The 21,566-nt window shown below is 44.4% G+C and overlaps 1 protein-coding gene across 1 annotated transcript in view; it reads right to left on the reverse strand.

Moving 5' to 3' along the window:
• The window catches only part of SHISAL2B (shisa like 2B), a 137,494-nt gene extending 119,158 nt beyond the window's left edge, over positions 1-18,336 (reverse strand). The window contains exon 1 of the mRNA XM_073680246.1: positions 18,043-18,336. Coding sequence (XP_073536347.1) covers positions 18,043-18,236 — 194 coding nt within the window. The 5' untranslated portion in view covers positions 18,237-18,336. The remainder of the gene's footprint in view (positions 1-18,042) is intronic.
• Positions 18,337-21,566: the final 3,230 nt, after the last annotated feature.

Consider the following 21,566-nt stretch of genomic DNA (forward strand, 5'->3'; position numbering starts at 1 on the left):
AGATTGACAGCGGCATTTGACATGTAAACAGCCGCAGGTGGATCGCGATTCTACCCGCGGCTGTTGCGGGTACATGTCAGCTGTATAATTCAGCTGACATGTGCCCGGTTCAGTGCGGGCTCAGCGCCGGAGTCCGCGCTGAACAGGGGGTGACAGCCTGGTGCGTACTATTACGCCCCAGGCTGTAAAGGGGTTAAAGAAGAAGTTAGGACTCAAGTCTAGGACGTGGAGAGAACTAGGATACGGAAATACTGTCTTTGGTGAGGAATATTCTCTAGGGTTATAGAACAAAGCAACAGAGATGATTCACCTAAATTGGAAGTTGTATCAAGTACCTGTGGGAAAGATGACAACCCGCTGGGCCTTATCCTTTATACCTGCCTGTAAATACACCTTAGATAGGGGCCCAGTCAAACTGCATATAGCTCAGTCAGGACACTACTGTGATCATTCTATTACCCCAGAGTAGATGTCTTCCTCTAATTTAGGATATCGGGCAGAGAGAGAGAAGGACCCCTCCACCATTACCACATTTGTTTGTACTCAGTACATGCCTTTGTAAATAGGTAATAAACTATTTGCTCTTCTTAACGTGTGGTATTACTGACTAGCAGGAAATTTTTTTAGCCTAAGGCTATGTGCCCACGATGCGTTTTTTAAGCATTTCCGCAGCGGCAAAAACGCTGCAGAAACGCTTAAAAAAACGCATGGTAGAAGGCCGGCCATGTTCCCCAATAATAATCCTCATGTGCTGTGCACATGCTGCGGAAATTTCCGCTGCGGATTATCATTGCGGAAAAAAACGCAGCACTACCAATTATTTTGCGGAAGTGCTGCGTTTTCGCCGCCATTGACTTGCATTAGAACGCATGGATTACGCATCACTGTATATGTAGATGCGCATTCCATGCGTTCAATGTGCGGATGGTACCCGGGTGTAGAGGAGAGAAGACTCTCCTCCGGACCTGGGTACCATTGAAAACTGTAAAAAAAAGAATAAAATAAAAAATAAATATATACTTACCTTCTGGCGGCCCGCGGTGCGCTCCTCCTTGCTTGGCAGTAGTTTGCGATGGAATGAAGGACCTGCGCTGACGTCAGAGTCATGTGACGGGTGATGCGACGCTGACGTCGGCAGGTCCTTCACTCAGCCGGGACGGAGGAAATCAAGACTGCAGGGGCCATCGGAAGGTAAGTATACATTTATTTTTTTATTTTTTGACATTCTCTCGGGTCACAGTATATAAATCCATGCCTTTTGCATGGATTTATATAGTGTGACCAAGTTGACAAGCACTTTCCAAGTGATGCTAAAATCGCTTGGAAAGCGCTTGTCAACCCGCATGCGGAAATGCATGTGAAGAACGCTTCACTTCTTCATGTCCCTGGCAGGAAAACGCATGTACAATCAGCATGCGTTTTTTTCTGCCAGGGAGATGCAGAAACGCTCAGGAAAAAATCCTGAGCATTTCTGCATCGTGGGCACATAGCCTTAACCACAGACTGCACTGAAAAATATTCAAAGAGTCAAGAGTGTGCAAAGCAGTCATCAAAGCAAAAGGTGGCTACTTTGAAGAACCTAGAATATAAGACATATTTTCAGTTGTTTCACACTTTTTTGTTAAGTATATAATTCCACATGTGTTAATTCATAGTTTTGATGCCTTCAGTGTGAATGTACAATTTTCATAGTCATGAAAATACAGAAAAATCTTTAAGTGAGAAGATGTGTCCAAACTTTTGGTCTGTACTGTATGTGTTCGTGAAAAACGTGCAGCACACACGACTAATACACTGATGACACACTGATCCAAAACACTGATGACACCGGTACCATTTTTTCACATACATGTTTAAACATGTATTTGTGAATTAGGACAAACATTTCTGTCAAAATTTAATTTAACAAACATATATACATATGCTATGCGTCTGTACACTGCGATTAATAAATACATGAACTCCCCTATTGCCATACACGTAAAAAACGTGAGCAACTTAGTTAACATTTTTTGATCAAAAAGCGTAAAAGCCAATCAACCACGACAAGGTGACCTCATTTGGATGGTCCTTAACTCTAGTGAGTACTCTATCCCGGTGCTCAGCCAGGCTTCAAATGTAATGGGGAGGAGATAGGAAGCACAGTTAGCTTGTTATGAAACCTTTTGAGGAAAGATAAGTGGATAAGGGATCACAGCCTAGGAGAGGGGCACCACCCGCTAAATATAAACTATTACAGATATGTTTGTCAAAATGTAATATAATAAAACTACAGCTTGTCCCACAAGAAACAATACCTTGTATAGTGATGTTTACATAAAAATAAAATAAAAAAGTTATGCCTGTCACACTATAAATGAATGAATAAAAATAAATTTGTCTGGTTGTCTGCACAAGTGCATCTGTGGCGCCCCTGAGGGTTCGGTCGCCACAGAGGTATTGCATCTCACCCGGAGGTGTGGTATCTCACTCTCAGGTAAGGAAGGAGTATGGATCAGGACCCTAACACCACATCCACTACACCACATTTCCGGGGAACAGGGCGATAATGCTCCTACGAGAGAGCACAAGTGTCCCTGATCCCTGGCTGGAGTGGGGAGGAACCACTTAGAGAGGGGGAACTAAGTAGTGGATGGGTGGAGGACGTAGATCTTGGGAGCACTGTAGTAGGAGGTATAAAAGTAAGGAACCATCTTGGTTCAGGAGAGAGAGTGAAGAGAGTTCAGCCCAGTCAGTCAGACTGAGATGCTGACAGGGGGCAGAGGCTCTGTATGAGCTCTGCTCCACAGGCAGGCCCAGCCAAGAGGCCTGAGCCTGGGAGAGAGAAAGAGGGAGCAGGAAGGCTCCAGGAACCGAAGGGACCCTATGGGTACGGGCCGTGCATCAGGTCAGAGAAGGGGAACCGGGTCCCCCAACCAGCAGAGACTACAGGGCTCAACTGGGAACCGGAGGCTGCAGCACTTCAAGTACAGCAGGCCGTCCACACCAGCCACTAGGAAAGTAGCCATATAGGGCCAGGGGATGGAACACACGTCGCCCGCCAAGTCCCGAGGACACTGGACAGAGGTGCCGCTAGGTGTGAGATACAAGGAGAGAGGCCAGAGAGGACACACAGAAGGGGGTCCTGTTAAGTGCTCCAGAGCTACCTGGGAGTCGCCTGAGCCCCTCACTCGGTGAACACAGGACAACACTGGAAGTTATAAACCTGCAGTGATAATTTGGAGTGAAAGAACTGTGAGTAAAGACCCTGAGACTGCATTGCAATGACTCCGCGTTGTCACTACTGATTCCCTGCACTATCACCACCATCATCCACCCCCGCTGCCCTGAAGCTATACTCCATCTGTGGGGAGTCACATCACCTTCCTGCACACACCACCAGCTTCAGCGGACTGCACCGCAGCGGCGGTTACCGATGACCGCAATCCACAGGTGGCGTAGTCGGACATTAATATTTGTGCACATAGACTACTACCCTGGTTTGACCGCCCTGGGTCACGGACCGGGTCGCCGCCACGGTGACTACAACCCCCAGCATCTACTAGGCCCAGCTCCGGGTATCCCCACGGCCCAGGGGGCGCGTCACATCACAAAAATGTCATTGTGTATATGCATGATATATGTGTATGTGTGTATTTTATATATGCTTGTGTGAATGTTTGTACTATGTTAATGCGTGTATAATGTGTGCATAATGTTTTGAATGTGCATGTTTTCTATGCTTGCCTAATGTGAATATGCATGTGCGTGCATGTTTGTAGGTAGGGACTGAAGAGGAGAGAGGAGGAAGGAGGGGGCAGACACCTGACCTGCACAGAAGCAATTCACTGTCAGTTTCTGCCTTTGAGATAAGCGTAAGATTAAAAACTTTGGATGGGATAACATACAGTATAATTATGTATTAAATTATAAAACACTGGGTAAAAGTGCCACTGAAAAATAGGAGCGGGTGCAGAGAAGAGCGTCCAAGGTTATTAGAGTAATGGGTGGACTGCAATACCATGACAGGTTGTCAAGCTCTGAGTTATTCAGTTTAGATAAGAGAAGGCATAGGGTCGATCTTGACAGAGCAGAGATCTTTCTAATTATCATTTTACACTTATGCCTGGACCGATGACAAGGGAGCATCCTCTACGTCTAGAAGAAAGAAGGTTTAAAGAGGACCTGTCACCATGTAAAAAGTGGCAAGTTTTTGCTCTTACTTTATTCCCGCTGCTCCCCTGAGCATTCCTTTTGTTTTGTTTTAAATCCGCCATAGGGTTTTAGCGATATTTAGGGATTTTTATTCAATGCTATTTTTTATGGTCTTTACCAAGGAGTTGTTGCTCACAGGGTAATTATGCAGAGCAGCCAAAAAACATGCCACCAGAGAATCTACTTGGTAAAGACCATAAAAACTAGCACCAAATAAAAAGGCACATATCTCCGGAACTGTATGATGAGTTTAAAAAACAAACAGAAAAATGTAATACTCAGTCAAGTCAAGCAGCAGGAATAAAACAAGAGCAAAAACTGACCACTTTTGACCTGGCGGTAGGTCCTCATTAATCATAATCACAGACGGGGATTCTTTACTATAAGAGCAGTGAAATTATGGAACTCTCTGGCACACAATGTTGTAATGGTCGATTCACTAAAGTTAAAGGAGGGCCTGGATGCCTTTCCTAAAAGATATAATATTAGAGGTTATATGTACCAGTTCCTTTGATGAGACGTTGATCCAAGGAACTCCATGTATGGAGACAAGAATTTTTTCCTTAATTTGTTGCAATTAGTATCTGCCTCATGCGGTTTTTGCCTTCGCCTGGATCAACATGTTAGGTTATAGGTTGATTCTGATGGACCTGTATCTTTTATTAACCCTAACAAGTATATGAAACTATGATGTAAAGCAGAACAAACAATTCAATCTATGCAGGATGAGAGGTTGGAGATGGACTTTACTCTGACACAAGAGACGTTACAGGTACTTCCTGGTAACATAGAGCCTGTTAAAAAAAGAATTCAAAATAAAAAATAAAGATTATACTCACCTTCCGATGGCCCCCGGTGTTTTCTCCGCTACGTCCGGTCTCTTGTACTGCTCGCGATGGTCTAAAAGGACCTGCGGTGACGTCATTTAGTCATGTGACAGGTCACGCGACCGCTGATGTTGGTGGTCGCGTGACCTGTCACATGACTAAATGACGTCACCGCAGGTCCTTTTAGACCACCGCGAGACATGGGGAGACCGGACGTGGCAGAGAAAATACCGGGGGCCATCGGAAGGTAAGTATAATGTTTATTTTTTATTTTTTTACCATTTTTATTCTTTTTTTTAACTATTACTTGGTCACACTATATAAATCCATGCCGGATAAATCCATGCCTGAGTCTTCGTGTTCACCTGCACACCTTTCTCTCCCTTTGTTGGCAGCGTGTTGCGGCCTCACCTTTGTTCTCTCGGGAGGCACAAGAAACCCCTTAATGGCCTTTTAGGGATTAAGGACCGAGGTGGTGTTTTTAGTTCTGTGGCTAGGTATTGACTAATCTGTACAGGGACCAGTTGGCTGTAGGTGCAGCTTCTATCGATAATAAGTCTTTCTTACTCCCTTTACCCACGTTTGACTGTGGTACGTGTATAAGAGAGAAATGCTCTGTTGACGTGGAGCAGCAGAATCACCAGCAAGGAGCAGTCTGTGACCTCTATGAGCCGGCGCTGAGTAGAACAAGCAGGTAATTGACTCTGTTACAACCACATGCTTCTTAATTTTTAGGTCCAGAGTAAAAAATAAAATAGTCCTGGACAACCCCTTTAACAAACCCGAGTTAAAATAACCCTTCAACGTGTGAAAGGAGCTGTGCTTATGAGGCTCTTGGTTTTAAGTCAGGAGACCGTCTGCCAGTCGATCACTGTGTTCTGTACTCAGACCTTGAAAGTCAGGTGTGTGAAAACGGTCTAAGAGATTTTTAATCAAGACAGTATTGTTTTTCTTTTTTTTCTATTGCCGTGATATTTAACATTGGGTGGACATTTACATACAGTACATTGTTTCCATCAACCAATTGTATATGGATCTACTTCAAACATTACTCTGTACAGCATTATGGTGTCCTTTGTTAGCATAGACTTCACTCCAAATTGGAAGTTTCTGTGATTCAGATTACGATTAGTGATGAGCGAACGTGCTCCCAACTGCTCAGTACTCGCCCGAGCATCACGGTGCTCAACAGATGAGTTTGGGGTGAGCTGGACCGCAGAGTGAAGGCAAAAGGGCCAACAAGTGCTAAGCATCTCTGGGAACTCCTTCAAGATTGTTGGAAGACCATTTCCGGTGACTACCTCTTGAAGCTCATCAGTTGTTTCACATTTTTTTGTTAAGTATATAATTCCACATGTGTTAATTCATAGTTTTGATGCCTTCAGTGTGAATGTACAATTTTCATAGTCATGAAAATACAGAAAAATCTTTAAATGAGAAGGTGTGTCCAAACTTTTGGTCTGTACTGTATGTATATGTCTGTATATGTTTGTGTGTGTGCGTGACTGCGTGCGGCCTCCCTCTGTGTATAGACAGCGCCGTGCGGGCTCCCGCTGTGTATAGATGGCTACGTGCGGCCTCCTGCTGTGTATAGATGGCACTGTGAGGCCTCCCGCTGTGTATAGATGGCTACGTGCGGCCTCCCGCTGTGTATAGATGGCTACGTGCGGCCTCCTGCTGTGTATAGATGGCACTGTGCGGCCTCCCGCTGTGTATAGATGACTACGTGCGGCCTCCCGCTGTGTATAGATGGCTACGTGCGGCCTCCTGCTGTGTATAGATGGCGCCGTGCGGCCTCCTGCTGTGTATAGATGGCTACATGCGGCCTCCTGCTGTGTATAGATGGCGCTGTGCGGCCTCCTGCTGTGTATAGATGGCTACATGTGGCCTCCTGCTGTGTATAGATGGCTATGTGCGGCCTCCCACTGTGTATAGAAGACTACGTGCGGCCTCCTGCTGTGTATAAATGGCTACATGCAGCCTCCTGCTGTGTATAGATGGCGCCGTGCGGCCTCCTGCTGTGTATAGATGGCTACATGTGGCCTCCCACTGTGTATAGATGGATACGTGTGGCCTCCCGCTGTGTATAGAAGACTACGTGCGGCCTCCCGCTATATATAGATGGCGCCGTGCGGCCTCCTGCTGTGTATAGATGGCTACGTGTGGCCTCCCACTGTGTATAGATGGATACGTGTGGCCTCCCGCTGTGTATAGAAGACTACGTGCGGCCTCCCGCTGTGTATAGATGGCGCCGTGCGGCCTCCTGCTGTGTATAGATGGCTACGTGTGGCCTCCCACTGTGTAGATGGATACGTGTGGCCTCCCGCTGTGTATAGAAGACTACGTGCGGCCTCCTGCTGTGTATAGATGGCGCCGTGCGGCCTCCTGCTGTGTATAGATGGCGCCGTGCGGCCCCCTGCTGTGTATAGATGGCTACGTGCGGCCTCCTGCTGTGTATAGATGGCTCCGTGCGGCCCCCTGCTGTGTATAGATGGCTACGTGCGGCCCCCTGCTGTGTATAGATGGCGCCGTGCGGCCTCCTGCTGTGTATAGATGGCTACGTGCGGCCTCCTGCTGTGTATAGATGGCTACGTGCGGCCTCCTGCTGTGTATAGATGGCTACGTCACATGACTAAATGACGTCACCACAGGTCCTATTAGACCATTACGAGATGCCGGCAATCCAGAACGCATCGGATAAAGACACCGGCGGCCATCAGAAGGTAAGTATAATATTTATTTTTTATTTTATTCTTTTTTTTACAGGTACTATGGTACCCAGGTCCGGAGGAGAGTCTCCTGTTCTCCACACCCGGGTACTATCCGCACATTGAAACACATGGATTCCGCATGTACAGATGCAGTGATGCGGATTCCATGCGTTCCAATGCAAGTCAATGGCAGCGAAAACACCGCGCTTCCGCAAAATAATTGGTAGTGCTGCGGATTTTTCCGCAATAATAATCTGCAGCCGAAATTTTCACAGCATGTTCACAGGACATGCGGATTATCATTGGGGAACATGGCAGACCTTCTACTAAGTGTTTTTTAAGCGTTTCTGCAGCATTTTTGCCACTGCAGAAACGCTTAAAAAACGCATAGTGGGCACACAGCCTAAAAAAAATTATTATAATTAATATATTAATATTGTGCCAAATTAATTTCACGTGAACTATCACATGATCTATCACAGGGGATCATGTGACATGTGATACATCAGGTGTGTGTGTGTGTGTGTGGGGGGGCCACGCCTTCTAAACTGCCCGGGGCCCTTGCTACTCTTAATCCACCCCTGCCTGGTGCTGCCATGGTCTGAATCAGGCAGAGTAGGGAGAGCTGCTGCTGAGTCAGGGAGAGATTTGCTTGTTTAGAGTTAGGCTGCATGCCCACTATGCGTTTTTCAAGCGTTTTTGCAGCGGAATTTCCCAGCGAAAATGCTTAAAAACGCTTGGTAATGCATGCTCCATGGTCCCCAATGATAATCCGCATGTGCTGTGCACATGCTGCGGAAATTTCCGCTGCGAATTATCATTGCGGAAAAATCTGCAGCATGTCCATTAATTTGCATGGATTTATATAGTGTGACCAAGTTGTCAAGCACTTTTCCAAGTGATGCTAAAATTGCTTGGAAAAGCGCTTGATAACCCGCATGCAAATGCATGTGAAAAACGCTTGACAAATGCTTCTACCTGGCAGGAAAAAAACATGGAAATTCCGCATGTGTTTTTCCTGCTAAGGAGATGCGGAAAAAATCTGCAGCATTTCTGCATCGTGGGCACTTAGCCTTAGTATAGGTATTCCACAACATATATACAGTATATCCATCTGAACTTCTGAGGACTAATCCAGGTGCATATTTTCAGTGGTGAAGGTGATACCAGGAGTTAGGCAGGCAGGCAGTGTATGTGGCAGACTGCAGTGCATGATACAGCACAAGAGGGTCCATTGAACGTTCTGTCTGCTGCTGCTGTTCTGACATATATTTGTTGACATAGCCCCATATATCAGGGGCCACGGCCAATTTTTTTGTATCTTAATCCTGATTATTTGCCTAAAACGAAATCCAGAGTACATATTTTTCTGCTCCATTTGCTTATTAGCACTGCAGAATGCAGCCAGATCTTTTCCATATTACAGCAACAAAAATCCAGAAATTTGAACTGAACGTGGAAAATATTGGCTTACATTTTCATTTTGTTGCAGTGTGTTGGTCAAGCTATTCACACTAAGTCTCTGAGAAGAATAGTATTACTAAACTACAGGCCTGCTATTTAAAACCGTGGTTCTCTGTCAGATTTATCTCACATATAACTGCGCTCCAAAATCAGCCATTTCTGCCTTCCATTTCGTTGCAGTGTGTCGGTCAAGCTTTTCACACTAGTTCTCTGTGAAGAATAGTATTAGTAAATTACAGGCCTACTATTTAAGACCATGGTTCTCTGTCAGACGTATCTCACATATAACTGTGTCCCAAAATCAGCCATTTCTGCCTTCCATTTTGTTTCAGTGTGTCAGTCAAGCTATTCACACTAGGTCTCCGTGAAGAATAGTATTAGTAAATTACAGGCCTACTATTTAAAACCGTGGTTCTCTGTCAGACGTATCACATATAACTGTGTTCCAAAATAAGCCATTTCTCATGAACGTGGAAAATATTATCCTCCATTTAAAGTGAGCAAGGTGCGTAGCAAGGGACAGGGAAGTTGACGTGATGGTGATGGTGCATGCAGAGGCCGAAGCTGGTATTGTGCCACAACAAACACCCACATCTTGTCACCCAACCTTCCTGTCCCAATTGCTAGGGGACTGCAGCACACCACTATTGAAGGCAGAGCAATGTCAAAAGGTTGTTGGTTGGATAGCAGATAATGCTTCCAGTTACTTTGCCACCACCACTACCACCCTGTCTTCCACACGAGCTTCAAGTGAGTCAAGAGGAGAACGCGTGTAGCGATGCCCAAATATTTGAGCAGCCACGGTCACACGAGGGCAACGGTGGGAAAGTGCAATTACCGTCGCAAGAGGTGGATGATGATGATGATGAGACTCAATTGCCAGAAAGTCAGGAGGAGGACCAGAGAGCGGAAGTGGAAGACGAGGTGGTGGATGATATAGTAACTGACCCAACCTGGCAGGGGGACATGCAGAGCGAGAACAGCAGCACACAGGGGGAGAGAGGCGTAGCACCCCAACAGGGAGGTAGAAGCAGTGTGGTGGCCGCAGACACAAGATGGGAAAGCGTTCCCCATAACACCAACACGACGGAAGTTGCCAGTACAACTGTTAGGTCTTCCTGCGTCTGGTTGTTTTTTAAAAACTCTGAAGATAACCCCAAAAAGGCCATTTGCACCACCTACCAGGCCAGCATCAGCAGGGGTAGCAAAACTAGCAGCCTGACCACCACCAGCATGATCAGGCACATGGCAGCAAAGCACTCTACTAAGTAGGCCGAACCCCAGGGTCCAGAAACAGTGTCTGAGGGTGACACCACTGCTTGTTCCGCTGTTGTGGGTGCACGCCAATTCCCTGTCCATGGTGAATGCGAAGATGCTTCCCGCCCTGCATGTGTCGTTGCACACTCTCAACTAGCACCATCAACAAGCACGTCCACGTCCTTGTCCCAGGGCAGAGTTCAGTTGTTCCTACAACAGTCCTTGGAATGCAAGCGCAAATACGCAGCCAACGCCTCACAGGCGACACTACTAAACTCACACATTTCGCGACTGCTTGTGCTCGAAATGTTGGCTTTTAGGCTTGTGGAGACGGAAGCTTTCCGCAACCTGATGGCGGCGACTGTTCCTCGGTACTCGGTCCCCAGCCGCCACTATTTCTCCTGAAGTGCCATCCCCGCATTACATGAGCATGTGTCCTACAACATTAGCCGTGCCCTCAACAGCGCAGTTACTGGGAAAGTCCACCTAACCACGGACACGTGGACAAGTGCTTGTGGGCAGAGATGGTACATCTCGCTGATGGCACACTGGGCTAATATAGTGGAAGCCGGGACCCAGTCAGACCTTGGGACGGAACACGTCTTCTCGACACCGAGGATTGCGGGCCATGGGTCAATCAGGGTTGCCCCCACATCCTACAGCTCCTGCACCTCCTCCCCTCTTCAGCCTCCATCTCCGAAATGACCACATCAGTCAGAAGCTGGAAGCACTGCGGCACTGCCTCGGCCAAGCAGCAACAGGCTGCGCTGAAGCTAATATGCTTAGGTGACAAACCGCACACCGCAAAGTTGTGGACCGCTCTGAAAGAGCAGGCAGATCTACAGCTGACACAACTGAACCTACAGCCAGGCATGGTGGTGTGTGACAATGGCTGGAACCTGGGGGTGGCTCTGAAGCAAGGCGAGCTCACACACATACCATGTCTGGCCCATGTGCTTAACCTCGTGGTTCAGCGGTTTCTCAAAACCTACCCAGATCTGTTGCATCTGCTTGTCAAAGTACGCCGCGTGTGTGCCCTTTTTAGAAAGTTAGCAACAGCTTCCGCTGCCCTTGTCGTGCTTCAGCAGCGTTTGCAGCTTCCAGCTCACCAACTGGTGTACAATGTCCCCAAGCATTGGAACTCTACATTGCAGATGTTGGGAAGGATTTGTGAGCAGAAGAGGGCACTTGTTGACTACCAGTATCAACATGGCCGTCGGTATTCAGGTCAGACTCCACACATAAGACCTCAGGAGTGAACATGGATGTCAGACATCTGTACCATACTCCAAAACTTTGAGGAGTCCACCAAGATGGTGAGCGGCGATGACGCCATAATTAGCGTCACCATCCCGCATCTTTGTCTTCTGAAACGCTCTCTGCTCACAATTAAAGAGGATGCATGGCAGGTGGAGCACGATGAGTTGGAGCAAGGAACCATACACTGTGATTCCACACAGCCCAGCCTCATCTCATCCCAATGTGGATTTGGTGACAATGAGGAAGAGGAGGAAGAACAGGAGCTAGTTTCCTGTGCTATAGACGGTAAAACTGTCAAACCGTCTGTTCAGCGTGGATGGCCTGAGAACAGGGAGGAGGAAGAGAAGGAGGAGGAAGATGAGGAGGAGAGCATGGTCAGTCGTCCTCTTTGTGAGGACACGGAAGTCTTGCCTCTTTGCAGTCTGGCACACATGGCTGAGTTTATGTTACGCTGCCTTTCCCATGACCCTTGCATTGTCCAAATTTTGGGTGACAGTCATTACTGGTTGGTGACACTTCTAGACCCACGCTACAAGGAGAACTTTCTGTCTTATTCCCTTGCTGGACAGACCTAATAAAATGGGGCAGTACTACACTGTGTTCCAAATTATTATGCAAATAATATTTTCTCAGATTTTCCCAAATTACCTATATGAATTGCAGTCATTGTAATTTTCCAGCAAAATAACTATTATGGTACAATTGAAAGTTTTTTGTACAAACTGCCTATGATAACAGTATATTTTTAAAAAAATAAAACACTCAAACTGCACTCAAAATGCATGTTCCAAATTATTATGCACAGCAGAGTTTTCAACCTTTTCATTTTAATAAAGAACAAAAAAATGGTCATTTTTGAAATTATAAGCATTAGCAGGTTATTACAAACTGAAATCAAACAGTTTTCAACTCAAAACTTTATTCTAGGTGATGTAACATTTGCACATAGGACCGCTTGTTCGAAAGGAGCTTCTGAACTCTCTCGTCCATTGAATTTGTCAGGTTTTGGATGGTTTCTGCTTCAATTGTTTTGCATGAGGACAGAATACCCTCCCAGAGCTGTTGCTTAGATGTGAACTGCCTCCCGCCATCATAGACACTCCTTTTGATGATGCTCCAGAGGTTCTCAATGGGGTTGAGGTCAGGGAAGCATGGGGGCCACACCATAAGTGTGTCCCCTTTTATGCCCACAGCAGCCAGAGATGCAGATGTGTTATGTGCAGCATGAGACGGGGCATTATCATGCATGAAAATTATCTTGCCGGAGCAAGGGGGCTTGCCGGAGTGTTCGTATATTTATGTACACTGTATGGATTTAGACATTCTGTACATAAATTTAGGTGTTTCATACATAACAGCAAATGGTAGAATTCATAGCTGTATAATGAATACAAAAAACGCCCTGTAACCACCCAGCTTAGTCTCACCTGTCATCAGCTTCTTTGTTCTAATTCTCACCAAGCCCTAACTTTGAGATTTGGTAGACCTGAAGACATTAACCCCTTCCTTATTCTAATACCTTTATAGTATTATGCTATAATGCTTTATGAAAACAATAGGTATTTCACTAAAAACTTCTTTTATAGATTTTATATGATTTCCTCATGAATGCTCTCATTGTCTGCTGGTTACATAATGCATTGTCTGAGAATGTACACTGAAATTAAATTAACAGTTTCAATCATAATCACAACGTCCTTGAGAGAAAAAGAGTAAAAGGGCTTAACAGCTTTCAGATGTATTTATCTACATGATATTCTATGGAGTATTCTTACACATCATATAAAACATTTGGGGTGGGGAAATCCTGCTTAAATATTCCCTTTCAAGGGACTATCTACTTTACTTTTATTTTAATTAACATTTTGTGAACCTGATTTTGTGGCACTTGCTAATGTATAAGTATTACAGATTCTCTTCCTTGTTAGTACTGCCTTCCTCACAGACTGCACAGCTCAATGGCAGTTGATGGAGGAGCATGTGACCAGACCTGCCCATCAGCCTCCTCCAATTAAAAACTGCTTTCATATGTGGTGTTTTTCAATTGGATGATTCTGATGGACGGGTCTGGTCACATGCTCTTTCAAGAGCTACCATTTTGAAATTAGTAGAGCTGTGCAGTCTGTGAGGAATACTATACTAACAGGTGCGACAGGAGAATCTGTAATACTTATTGCAAATATTAGTTCCACAAATTCATGTTCACAACACATTTGCTAAAATAAATGTAAAGTGCACAATCCTTTTAAAGGAATAAAAAGCAGCATTTAAAGAGTAACCGTGCACATGAAAATAAGATACAGGTGCATCTCACTAAATTAGAATATCATCAAAAAGTTAATTTATTTCAGATCTTCAATACAAAAAGTGAAACTCATATATTTATATAGAGTCATTACAAACAGAGTGATCTATTTCAAGTGTCTATTTCTGTTAATGTTGATGATTATGGCTTACAGCCAATGAAAACACAAAAGTCATTATCTCAGTAAATTAAAATAATTAACAAAAAACACCCGCAAAGGCTTCCTAAGCATTTAAAAAGGTCCCTTAGTCTGTTTCAGTAGGCTCCACAATCATGGGGAAGACTGCTGACTTGACAGATGTCCAGAAGGCAGTCACTGACACACTCTACAAGGTCCCAGAGTTCCATTTTCATTTGGAAATCAAAGTCCCAGAGTCTGGAGGGAGAGTGGAGAGGCCACAATCCAAGCTGCTTGAGGTCTAGTGTGAAGTTTCCACAATCAGGGATGGTTTGGGGAGCCATGTCATCTGCTGGTGTAGGTCCACTGTGTTTTATCAAGACCAAAGTCAGCGCAGCCATCTAACAGGAAATTTTAGAGCACTTCATGCTTCCCTCTGCCGACAAGCTTTTTGGAGATGGAAATGTCATTCTCCAGCAGGACTTGGCACCTGTCCACACTGCCAAAAGTACCAATACCAGGTTTACACACAACAGTATCACTGTGCTTGATTGGCAGCAAACTCGCCTGACCTTAACCCCATAGAGAATCTGTGGTTCTCTATGGGGTATTGTCAAGAGGAAGATGAGACACCAGAATCAACAATGCAGACGAGCTGAAGGCTGATATCAAAGCAACCTGGCTTCCATAACACCTCAGCAGTGCCACAGGCTGATCGCCTCCATGCCACATTGCCGCATTGATGCAGTAATTGATGCAAAAGGAGCCCCGACCAAGTATTGAGTGCATTTACTGAACATACATTTCAGTAGGACAACATTTTGGATTTTAAAAACATTTATAAAGCTGTTATAAATTATTCTAATTTACTGAGATAATGACTTTTGTGTTTTCATTGGCTGCAAGCCATAATCATCAACATTAACAGAAATAAACACTTGAAATAGATCACTCTATTTGTAATGACGCTATTTAATATGAGTTTAACTTTTTGTATTGAAGAACTGAAATAAATTAACTTTTTGATGATATTCTAATTTAGTGAGATGCACCTGTACATTGTAATATACGGTATGTCATCACAGAAATCCGCTTCTTTCTCCCCCTGGGCTGATCTTTCATTCTCAAAATTCTCAATTTACAGGCAAAATCTGTCTTCAGTGAAGACAGATTTTCCCATTATTGAGATAGGAGATGACAGTTGTTTCTCATAAAATTCTATGAAGAACTGCAAATGTTGTTTCAGGAGAACTTGCAGCAGAATGTCTGTCTGTCTCTAGCTGCTTCTCCACCACCACCCTCCATAGAATGTTATGGACTGTCCTCTCTTATCTCAGTAGTGGGAAAGTGTGTCTTCACTGAATATAGATTTTACCAATGAATTGAGAGTAAAAGATCATTCCAGAAGGTGAAAGAAGCAAATTTCTCTGATAAGGTGTATTACAAGGTTGCTTATTTTTATGGGTACTAATAACTTTCAGATATAGAACATGTACTCATTATAGATAGTCTATGGAGCTGCTCAAATGTCCAAGTTTTTTGCTGCCAGTGTACTCAAACACCAGATACATGTCTGTTTTAGATCCATGCATACCGTAGCGTGGGGCGGTAGTTGCGAGCAAAGCACTGGTTTTCTCTTGTGATGCCCCGGCGTGCTACATGACAGAGTGGGTCCTGGCTGGATGTTAGTGTTGGCGCTGTGGGGGCCTTGTGCCCGTGCAGAACGCCTGTAGCCGATAGTGTTGGGTAGCCAGAACCATAGGTTTCAAAGTTCAATAAAGGAGGCTCCCGTTCTAAAACACAGCCTTTACTGAACGGTAACTTAGTAAGGGTTATGTACAAAGGGTAGCGGGTACAGAGTCTTATGGATGCTTCCTTCACAGTGAAAGGCATTTTCACACACACAGATTCCTTCCCTGTAGTCTACTCCAGGGCCGGAGAAGCACACTGTTTCGCCATACTTCGTCACAGCCATGCTTGTCGCCATAGTCCTGTTTAATAAGTCTCTCTTTACCTGCTCAACGGTTCTGCGTCTTATTTCTTCCACTACCAGAACCCTGGACCTTCCGTTCGAGACCACTGTCACGCAAGGTGTGGGAAAGACTTAGTGGAACACAAAGGGAAGAGCGAAAGGGAGCCCAGGCTCTAGGGAAAGGGGGGAGTGGATAACTCCTAGGCTGATCTAATATCACTCTGTCTCCACTAACGTCCCTATATTGGTTCTTCACCAATCGCCGCACGCGAACCTCGTCCTCTCTTTCCCTGACGTTTGGCCCTGGCTAGGGAAGGGGGGGTGAGCACTAGTCGATCCCCACTGACAACTAAATACAACAAGGGGGAACAAACAAGGGAAGATAGCTTAGCTTTTAGTCGACTTCAGACAGATGAACACCCATCCTCATAGCTCCAGAGAGGATGAAGTAATGCACTTACTCCGAGCCTTCACAAGGGGTAATGTGAGTATCGCCGGCACTTCCCTCTAGCAGACAGCAGGTATTTATACACCCAGGCCAGGGTGTTAATTAGCAAGAGGAAAGTAGCCGCTGAGTCCTAGAGAGATAACCTCTAAGAAGGTGTCTGTAATGCCAAATGAAGAGACCTCCTGCAACCAACTGCAGGACGACTGTCTGTCATTTCGGACACACCTGTGACAACCACCCACTAGTCCCATGAACACAGTCCTGTTTAAGTTCATTACCGTCGGTATTTAGCAAGCTCAGGGTTTCTCGTGACACATCATTCTAACCAAGGACCCCTTTAAGGTGGAAGGCCATACACTCATCTTTGGCCAGTTGCATGCTGCGCTACTCCCTTGTCCCTTAGTCTCCTTTCTAGTAGTTCACCCACTGGCACCAATGCTCGCAGACACTCCTTGCTCTACTTGAACTTGTCCCAATCTAACTGTCTACAGGAAGCAGTCACTTCCCCTAACTCTAAGCCCCTCCCACTATGGGCTAGTCCCAAACGTTAATACTTACCTTACCCTAATGTCACTATTTACCTACAGTCACTATCTATACTACCTATCTTATGTCCTAAGTCCTAACCTATGTCTTACCCTATGCTATCCTATACTGTATACAATGTCCTACACTTATGCATTATGCAGGCAAGCATCACATGACACAATATGTACAAAAGACACATAACAGTATACACAACACAATTGTCTTTGTGTCTTCGTCATTGGTCGGAACGTGACAGTCCAGTCCACACCTCTTACACATGGATCAAACTCTCACATTAAAATCAATGGGTCCTTGGAAAAAACAGACAGCACATGGATACCAACTGTGTCTTATCTGAATACTGTCCTTGTTTTTCTAATACTGTTGTTTAGATATTTTTTGCATACGAGAAAAACTGATGCCACACTGATGGTCAAAACAGAAGCAAAGTCCAAAAATGCAGGAAAATCTGATCCAGCACACTGATGTAAATATTTCCCTTTTTTATGCAAGAAAAAGACTGATGTGTGAATGAGTCCTTAAATTTTTCTGAAAACATTGGCTTCTAATTTATAGAGAATTTGCAAGTTATCAAACGAATGATCAACTCACATATTGCTATAATTTTAAACTTCTGTCTTGTACTATAAGGAAAATCATTAAAACTGACCAATATCTTAGCTACAGCAACTATGGTGGATAAAAAGCATCAACAATGATAAATCAGTTTTTTTTTACTCAGGAAAGGTGATAAATAAAAATAGAAATACTTAAAATGAACATCATAGTGAACCTTCATTTATCAATCTTACCATATTAGTAACGGTTCAAAATTATCATTTAAAATAATTAATTTTACCTAAAATAAACTTTTTAATTTCTTCATAGTTTAGTTTTGTATGTAATAAAAAAATTATAACTTAAAAAAAAAAAAATCCAACATTCATTCAAGTCTTACCTCAGGGACAACATGTAATCATGTTTATATGGAAAGTAGTTGCCAGGCTCATTGCAGCAATATTTTAAGTCAACGAATCCACAGCAGTAAATCAGATCTACAGTATCATCCTTCCTTGGACAACCAAAACTATTCACCAATGTGTTGTTGGAGGTATAGTAGCTGGTGCAAGTCTCCTGCAGTGGTCGGGTCATCCTGAGAGGACTCTTGTCTTCAGTGATATGATGTCTCGCGGACCCTCAGTCACGCTGGCTGCTCACATCACCCTGATACCTTTTCTTGCTCTGAAACCACTGAAAAAGTCTTGCGGTTATTATAGCATTAAATTACATTTATAGTAAATGAAAAGCATGCCGACTTGAAAAATAGCTTATTGGTGCCATCTGCTGTAAGGTTTGTCTTCCTTTGCTCCTGTGCATGGAACATTTTTTTTGGGGGAGGAAACGGTAGTTCGACACTATAAAATATAGTTGTAAGTCAAAACCAGACTTTTTACTTTCAAAAATATAGACTCATCACTAAACTAGATGGGTTATGTAATAAATGAAGCAGAAAAATTATAACTATAGCCCAAATAGAGTAACTGTACCAGGTATAGCAAAAGTTTGGGATTAAACTAAAAATTAACTTTTACTTAAACAACTATTTAAAAGCCTTATCTATTAAAGTGCAAAAAATAGTGCTCAAGACGAACAGACAGTGAGTCCTTGTACCTCCTTACACCTTAAGACTCAACCACCCCTGTTTTACTAATGATCTCAATATATTAACGCCTTTTTTTGGTGTATGATTTTGGTAGTCGAAAAAGTATACCCATATGAACTAATGGATCAGTGTCGTCACACCGCATATATATACAGATGTTCCTCTATCACATTATAATCTATTAACCAGATAGATGTGTATCAAGATAGATATCTCAGGAACCAAGAATACACCCGTTCGCTCCTAAGGGTGCTCTCACCTCATAATGTATAGGGCATTTTCAGAGTGTCAGGTAATAATTGCATTGGATATCAATAATATACCAAAATATTCTTACAATATTCTTACAATGACAATGATCTATGCATTTACATTTAGGGAGTTAAGTATATATATTCACCCAATTAGTCTTGCATCACAATCACTAGATCATAGCCATAGATACAAAGCAAGAAGCGATATAATGCATAGCCACAGGTACAAAGAAGAGAATGGGGCTATTTATGCCCAAGTATAATGCAGCATAAACATTTACAGTACATATTATGCCCGCAGTTAAAAGATTCTCTCTAACTATCAGTCTCCCAAACTGTCACTTTGGCAAATGTACATATTCAGACATTCTGAAACTCAGTGCATGGATTTTTTGAAAAAAGGGGTGTCAATCCTTATAGAATCATCATCAACTAAGATTCATCGGGGGAGCCTTTTCTGTAACTTGTCCACCTTGTTGGGACCTTCAGGAGCGTGTTATTTGCCAGACATCCTGGCTTCCTGGTGGTCGAGTCTTAAGGTGTAAGGAGGTACGAGGACTCACTATTTGTTCGTCTTGAGGACTATTCTTTGTACTTTAAATAGATAAGGCTTTTAAATAGTTGTTTAAATAAAAGTAAATTTTTAGTTTAATCCCAAACTTTTACTATATCTGGTAGATGGGTTATGTACATGTCTTTTGGGGAGCCTGTCAGCCCAAACTGACAGAATACGCTAAGCACATAGCTTTGCAGGGAATACAGATCCAATAAAAATTGCAGCTTTAAGGCAGAGACACACTGTCGTATTTCTCGTGAGAGGATCGCATCGTAAACCTCGTACTGACCATCGGCTCTCCTGACCTGAGCTTGATAGCTGCATAGAAATACATCATGCTATCATGCTCAGATCAGGAGAGGTGCCGGGCCAGTCCGTGTGATCATCGCACGAGTTATACGGCAGTGTGTCTCTGCCCTAAGTGTTGTAATTGCTACCTTAGTTCTGCACAAGCTGAAATGTAATCAAATCTGCTAATTTGGGTGTTCGGTACATAGTAACATAGTAACATAGTAACATAGTTTGTAAAGCCGAATAAAGACTTGCGTCCATCAAGTTCGACCTATTAGTTCTGTAATTGCTAAAGTTGATCCAGAGGAGGGCAAAAACCCCAAATGATTTGGCCAATCTTCACCTGAGGAAAAATTCCCTCCCGACTCTGAAACCAGCAGTCAGAATAAATCCCTGTATCAACCTACTATTTTATTCTATTTTTAAGTATATTCTGAAATCTGCCTGGTATCTAGAAATGCATCCAGTCCCCGCTTGAACTGGTGTAGTGAATCTGACATTACCGTCTCCTCACTCAGTGAATTCCATATTCTCACTGCTCTTACCGTAAAGAACCCCTTCCTATGCTGGTGCTGAAACCTTTTCTCTTCCAGTCTTAGTGAATGCCCTCTTGTTACGTTAATATCCCTCCTTTTGAACAAATCCCGGGCAAGATCTCTATACTGTCCCCTAACATATTTGTACACATTTATTATGTCCCCCCTCAACCTTCTCTTTTCCAGGCTGAATAGTCCTAGTTTTGCCAACCTCTCTGGGTATTGCAGTCCCTCCATCCCTTTATTAATTTTGTTGCCCTCCTTTGTACCTTTTCAAGCTCATTTATATCCTTTCTATATATTGGTGCCCATAACTGAGCACAGTATTCCAAGTGTGGTCTGACCAGTGCTTTGTACAGTGGAAGAACAATGTTCTCATCCTTTGCAGCTATACCTCTTCTGATACATCCCATTACCCTGTTTGCCCTTACAGCAGCGGCCTGACTTTGGGCACTCCAATTTAGTTTGCTATTGTGGCACCCCAGGGGTCTGGTTTCCACAGTAACAGCAATGTTATGTCTGAGAGCAGGTGGGAGGTCTCTTGGTCAGGAATCCTATGCATGCCACACCTCCTGCCCAGTCCTGGGAGGGGAAGAACTTCCCCTATATAAACCTGGGGCTGAGGCAGGGTTAGAGAGTTCAGAGGGAGAGTTCAGCCAGGAGGGCTGACAGGGAGCTGTGGCTCCGGCTGGGCCCAGCTCCTGGGCCATGCCAGAAGTAGAGACAGAGAAGAGAAGCAGCTATGGGAAGAAACAACAGGAGCTCTGTGGGAGCAGTGTTACAAGGAGTCAGGGGCTGGCAGCTGCAGAGCTCGCCCTGACTGAGAAGATTTCTTACCGGACCCGGAGTCCGAGGCTGTGGGGACTAACTCCTACCCAGCAGCAGAATCCGTCAGGCAGGGGATTTCAGGTCCTCTGGCCAAGAAACCCGAAGGCACGGTCACACGCATGGGACCAGCACCGCCGTCGTGGAGCGGAAGCTACTAGAAGGCCCCGAGTCACCGGCCATACGGGTGAGCACCACACGGTACACTCAGGGACGTGGGCTACTTATACCCGCCTCTAGCAAGGTAGCCAGAAGAGTACAGTTAGTTTGGGAGGCCTACAACTCCGCCTGGCCAGGGGAGATCCCATCTGCTCAAGGACTGACCAGGCCCCAATCGCTAGCCAGTACTCCGGGAGG

This window comes from Phyllobates terribilis, unplaced genomic scaffold, assembly GCF_046119375.1.
Source record: "Phyllobates terribilis strain yellow unplaced genomic scaffold, ASM4611937v1 Scaffold_1__5_contigs__length_1240528914, whole genome shotgun sequence".
Taxonomy (NCBI): Eukaryota; Metazoa; Chordata; class Amphibia; order Anura; family Dendrobatidae; genus Phyllobates; species Phyllobates terribilis.